The 6,000-nt window shown below is 36.9% G+C and overlaps 1 protein-coding gene across 8 annotated transcripts in view; it reads right to left on the bottom strand.

Annotated features, from left to right (window-relative positions):
• Positions 1-1,767: 1,767 nt before the first annotated feature.
• Positions 1,768-6,000, bottom strand: part of PRKACB (protein kinase cAMP-activated catalytic subunit beta) — a 131,336-nt gene continuing 127,103 nt past the window's right edge. For all 8 annotated transcript variants that reach the window (XM_004752712.2, XM_004752711.3, XM_013056223.2 and 5 more), the window contains one exon: positions 1,768-4,994. In XM_004752712.2, the coding sequence (XP_004752769.1) occupies positions 4,869-4,994 (126 nt within the window). In that variant the 3' untranslated portion in view covers positions 1,768-4,868. The remainder of the gene's footprint in view (positions 4,995-6,000) is intronic.

Below are 6,000 nucleotides of genomic sequence, written 5' to 3'. Positions count from 1 at the left end.
ACCCATCCTTTCCCCTATGCTCAGTAACTACTGTCTTCTGTTTCCTGCTTATAGTCCAGAAAAGATTAGAAGTAAGACAGCAGGTACACTGAGGTTTGTGACCACACAGACATTGTTTTGTTTGTTTGCTTGTTTTTTGCTTATGGTAAGTTATTTCAGTTTGTGTCAGTTAACAAAGCATTTGAAGTGAGATCAGTGCAAGACCTTCATCAGAGGAATACAGTGTATACACAGGAGTACTGGTGGGTGTATTAGTTTGTTACCACAGAGTGGGCAGCTTAAGCAGCACAAATTTTTTTTTCTCACAGTTCTAAAGGTTAAAAGTCCAAGATCAAGATGTTAGCAGGGCTGGCTTCTTTTGAATCCTCTCTCCTTGAATGGTAGGGGGCCATCTCCCTCTTATGTCTCCACATGGTTTTTCTGGGCCTGCATTTTCTATGTCCTAATCTCTTCTTACAGATTCACCAGTTGTCAGATTAGGGCCCATCCATAGGACCTCATTTTACCCTAATTAAAGCTCCTACCTTCATGGGTGCCTGGGTGGCTCAGCTGGTTAAGCATCTGCCTTTAGTTCAGAGCCCCACATCAGGGTCCCTGCCCAATGGGGAGCCTGCTTCTACCCTCTGCCTGCCCCTCCCCTCTGCTGCTCCTGCTCTCCCAACCAAATATAAATAAAATCTTAAAAAACATAAAGGTCCTGCCATCAAATATAGTCATATTCTGAGCTACAACAGGGAGGACTTCAACATATAAGTTCTGAAGAAACACAATTCAGCCCTTATCAGAGAGCCCTTATCAAAGGCTATTAAGTAAGGCATATGGAAAATGTTCAAGAAAACTAAAATGAAAAGTATTTAACTTCGCATCCAATATTTGTGCATAAGAGAAAATTTAAATGGCTTTCAAATGATGATTTGGAGTGAAGATAGGCCTAGATTTTTGTAATTAGTTGTATATAGAAATGAGAAAACTAGGCCCTGATAATGATAAAATAAAGCAAACATTGGTATAAAGATAGTAAACATGGTGTTATAAAGTACATCAATATTTACAAATATTTGCAGTAACAATCCTAACAATAAAAAATAGTAAGCTGTTAAAGTAATTACCTAAAACATCATTTCTTGAGGTCAAGGACAACTACATTAACACACACTAATCAACCTGGCTGAAATCAAAAGAAGTAATGTGAACTCAACAACACTTCTGAAAAAAAGAAAGTAAAAATTTGGGGTGCCTGGGTGGCTCAGTGGGTTAAAGCCTCTGCCTTCAGCTTGGGTCATGATCCCAGGGTCCTGGGATCTAGCCACATTGGGCTCTCTGCTCAGCAGGGAGCCTGCTTCCTCCCCCCTCTCTCTCTCTCTCTGCCTGCCTCTCTGCCTACTTGTGATCTCTATCTGTCAAAAAAATACATAAAATCTTTTTTAAAAAAAGTAAAACTTCATAGTTCATTTTTCCAATAGAAGGTGTCTCTTGTAGTATCAATCATTTAACTATGAATATTTTCAACATTCTGTTAAGAGTAATTTGGAGTAAGAGCATGAGGAAGAAATAGATCCACTTTTTAGAAACTGTGGAATGAATTTATTAGTTTCTTAATATACACTCAGTTGGACTTGATTGGTGGATGTTTCTCTCCTATTACTGTTCCCACTACCACAGATCAACCCAAATGCCTAAAAACTGGAATCTAGAAGCATCTATAGTATATGCAGAAAAGAAATCGGGAGGTAAGGGCACCAAATAGAACACAAGACTCAACAACTGTTTTATCCTTTGAAGATACTTTAATTTTGCTGTTATGATTACTTAAAAAACACAGTTGTTTTCAGCATTTCCTAGCTACAGTGGTGCATAGGAAATTCCATTCTAAACAAAGAATTAATTAATGAAATAACAACACACCTTAACATTTTACATTGATAGGTTACAGTTTACAAGGTGCTTTCACATACATTATTTCATTTGATTCTTACAACAAGCAGATAAAACAGTCAGTGGGAAAAAAATGATTTTTTTTTTTAGGCTTTTGATGAGTATTTTCAGGCCAATGGGCAGTCAATACAAGAACATATCAAAAAAAAGACAGCAATACCCACAAGCCACAATATCTTTTTTGGTAGGTTGACCGTTTGATATCAATTGGATTTTTAGCATCAGTGAAGGAGGAAGGAATCAAAAGAGACATGAAGTCCTTGTGATATTCAAAAAATTTTAAGAACACTGTGAGATAAGGAGAAGAAAGAGAAGAAAGGCCTTAAAATATCACCTTACAAAGTCTTACTTCAAAGCACATTATCCCTTCAAACTGTCAAATAAAAAGAATCTTGTCATGACATGTGAAAATTAGAAAAGACCTTAGAACTCATTTTGATCAAAATGGAACTCATTTTGTAGCGCTAAGGCCAAGGTCATCCTGACTGTGTGACAGACAAGCCTGAGACCCAAATTTCTTGACTTTTGAGTCAGGGGTCCTTCCTCTGCAATGCCATCTCCTTATTATTTACTGAGAAAAAATGTCATTTCTTCTGTTTCAAATAATGTGATTTTAGGTTAAATACTGATTTATTCCACTGATTATTCAAGTTTTTATTTCATTCTTGGCTAAACTGTGGCTGAAACTGTGAGTTTTATATAACTTTAAGATATTCTAATTCAGTGTACTTGATTGGTTAGAAATAGACTCTCTTGACATATCAGAGAGCTTGCTCATGTCCTTTAAGTGGAGAGTAAGATGGGAATGGCAAAATAGCCCTCAAAACCAATGTACGCCTAGGGGCATCTACCTAGGCAGAGTCTAAATCTTTTTAATTGCTGAAAACTAAAGCGTAATAATCAAAGTGTCATCCCCAAGATTTATTAAAATAATTTTACAATAATATACAATAAAGCTACCATAGAATTTGTAGCAAACACATAGAATACAATGATCAGCATGTTCTTGGGCCAAAAACTAATTAAAATATTTTATACAAATGATGTATTATTATTAACATGATGATATATTTTTGTCACATAAAACCTGATACAGCAAAGTATTTCATATTTTCCTTGCACATTTTAAATATAGGTGGACCAACTGAAATCAGCATCAGCTTTTAAATGACATAACCATGCAAAAACACTTGACAACCAATAGATGTACAGATTGATGCAGAGAATATTCCAGACAGGCTTTTTTCAATGTCTTCAAAGGTTTTATACAGGGGTGTGGTACAGAGGAAAAGAAGTAGTCAGTGACCTGCACCAATAATGAAGCAAATAGAATGCTTATATATACATTAAGATCAGTTTGATTAAAAACAACTTATATGCATGTAATTGATCATAAAAAATGAACACAGTTTATTTTAGACTCTTTTGGTGTGTTGTTTTAAGATAGGTCACTGACACACGGAGATAAAACCAGATGGCCAAATTTAAAAGCAAAGACAAAAATATTTAAAAAACAGAATTAAGCCATGGATTCTCAACAAATGTTGAACTAAGTGTGCAAAAGTGCCTGAAATTTCCATGTGACAGCAATGTTATTGGCAAAGAAATATAAAAAAAATTAAACTCAAATACTAAAATTGTATCTGCATGATCATACATTCTGTTTACTGAAAGAAAAAGGCTTGAAATTCTGACATGTTTAAAAATATCACACCTCAAAATTAAAACACAATTGTGGCAGTTTTAAAAAACTTCATCCCTTTTCCTCATTGATGAGGCACAGGATGAAAGCCGAAGCTTCAACAGTGCCTCTCCCTCAGGCTGACAAATAGAGTACATCAGAATAACTTGGCAACAATTCCTTTTGTTCTTAACAAAACATTACTGCAAAACAAAGCAGAGCGAAACAAAGAAAAACATCATATAAATAAGAGCATCTCTATACTGTTTACAAGTATCAAGCCATTTGTTTGACTCAGCAGGTATTTGTCCGCATTAATGTTTTTAATTCTTTTCCTTTAAAAAGTTTATAATGAGGACTATTTGAGAAACTTAAAAATTGTCACTTTCTTCTTCAGTCACCTTCTGTTAAAATACTGGCTAAAACGCTTATGGAGAAGTGAAGGTTTAGAAATCTTAGAGCTAGCTCTAATACCTACAGAAATGCTGGTACCAAGTGATGATCCATAGCATTAGTTTTTCCTGTGAAGGAGACACATTTGTCACACTGCACAGCTGGTCACTTAATTACTCAAGGGGAAGATGATACAAAAGGTAGTGAAGGGAAATAGAGCCTCTGATCTCTAGAAATTCAAACTGCTGGGGCTAACTACTCGATGTTAGTCTATCCAAGTGTCTTGCCAGAACAGTGAATTCTACGAAAGTTATTGTTTTGTTTTGTATAAACTGCCTTGTTGATGAGACAAAAAACTGTCTTCAAAAATTGTCAAAAGCTTTGGCAAAACTGAGTCTGAGCTACTCAAAGTAAAAATAGTTATTGGAAGTATATCCTCAAGCCACTGACCAACAAAAATAATGGCAAGAACTACCAAAGGCAACACTTATCCTTCCTTGGAAATATCACAGAGCCATAACACTGCCCATCCGAAACACCAACAAAATAAAGTGGAGTACTGTTTGGAGAAAAACTGATGAAAATGAAAAAGGAAGAAATAGACGTAGGGCAGGAGAACCAAAGGGAAGCAGGAAAGTGTCTAGTTGTGTGTTATGGCACAGACAATGCTTTGCTTAGCGGTGCCTTGTTACAGAGGTGGATGCAGAGCGCACACACGGATGGCAATAAAGACCTCACTCAGTCGCTGGAATGACAGAACTAGGTAACTGCTTCAACAAGGACGGTCTCAGCTCCACCGTATCTCCCAACAGAGTGCAAAGACTGAGTGTGAGTTCTGATGTCATCTTGTTGCTCGGCTTTAAAATTCACAAAATTCTTTTGCACATTTTTCTGTTATAGAGACGCGGATATCTTCTTCTTCATAGTCATCAAAGTTGCTGGTATCTCCAGAGCCTCTGAACTTTGGTATGAATGGTGCTTCAACCTACATTTGAGAAGGAAACGTAACTGTGATATTACGATTTATAATAGGAAAAATATATTTGGTTTTCATCCCAATCCTGAACAGAGAGCTCTTTAAGGACTTCATAAATGTTATGTTAATGAGGTGACTTTTGGAAAGCCTCTAGCTAACCTAAGGATGGGCACTAATTAGACACTTGGAACTTTCAGTCTTAGCCCCTGACCTCCAGGAGGGAAGAGGGGTTGGAGACTAATTTAGTTGCCAGTGGCCAATGATTTAAACAATCACGCCTATGTAACGAAGCCATAAAACTTCACAAGGATGGGGTTTGGAGAGTTTCCAGGTTGATGAACAAATGGGGATTTGGGGAGAGTGTTGTGCTTGAAGGTAGCAGGAAGCTCTGAGCCCTTTCCACATACATGTCCTATGTATCTCTTCCATCTGGCTGTTCTGTGTTACATTCTTTTATAATAAACTGGTAATAGTAAGTGAAGTTTCTGAGTTCTGTGAGCTGCTCTAGCAAAGTAATTGAAACCCAGGAGTTTGTGGGAACCTCCGATCTATAGCCTCTTAGTCAGAAGCACAGGTGGTTAGACTGTGATGAATGTCTGAAGTGGTGGGGGATACGGGCACTCTTATAGGACTGAGCCCTCAACCTATGGGGTCTGATGCTATCTACAGGTAGATAGTGTTAAGACTTGAGTTAATTGTGCGGTGGTGGTGTGTGTGTGGCGAGGAGGACACACATTGGAATAATAAAGAAGAAAAATGAATGCTTGGGAGTTTCTAAACACCAAAGAAAATACATTCCCACTATTATTATATGGTCACATCTTTAAATGCCTTTAAGTCCCTAAATGATAACCGCATTAGAAAAAGCATCAAACAGTAGGTTTGCCATTATCTCAACATTTTCATTTAAGGAATGGTACAATACTTAAGAGATGTCTAGGATAATTAACCAATGGTATCAAAATGCTGGCACTTCAGGTTACAGAATTCTAGATTTTTCCTTATCGGTTCCTTC

This window comes from Mustela putorius, unplaced genomic scaffold, assembly GCF_011764305.1.
Source record: "Mustela putorius furo isolate JIRA1106 unplaced genomic scaffold, ASM1176430v1.1 tig00003853_pilon_pilon_pilon, whole genome shotgun sequence".
NCBI classification, from domain to species: Eukaryota; Metazoa; Chordata; class Mammalia; order Carnivora; family Mustelidae; genus Mustela; species Mustela putorius.
This window is presented reverse-complemented; position numbering and strand designations above follow the sequence as displayed.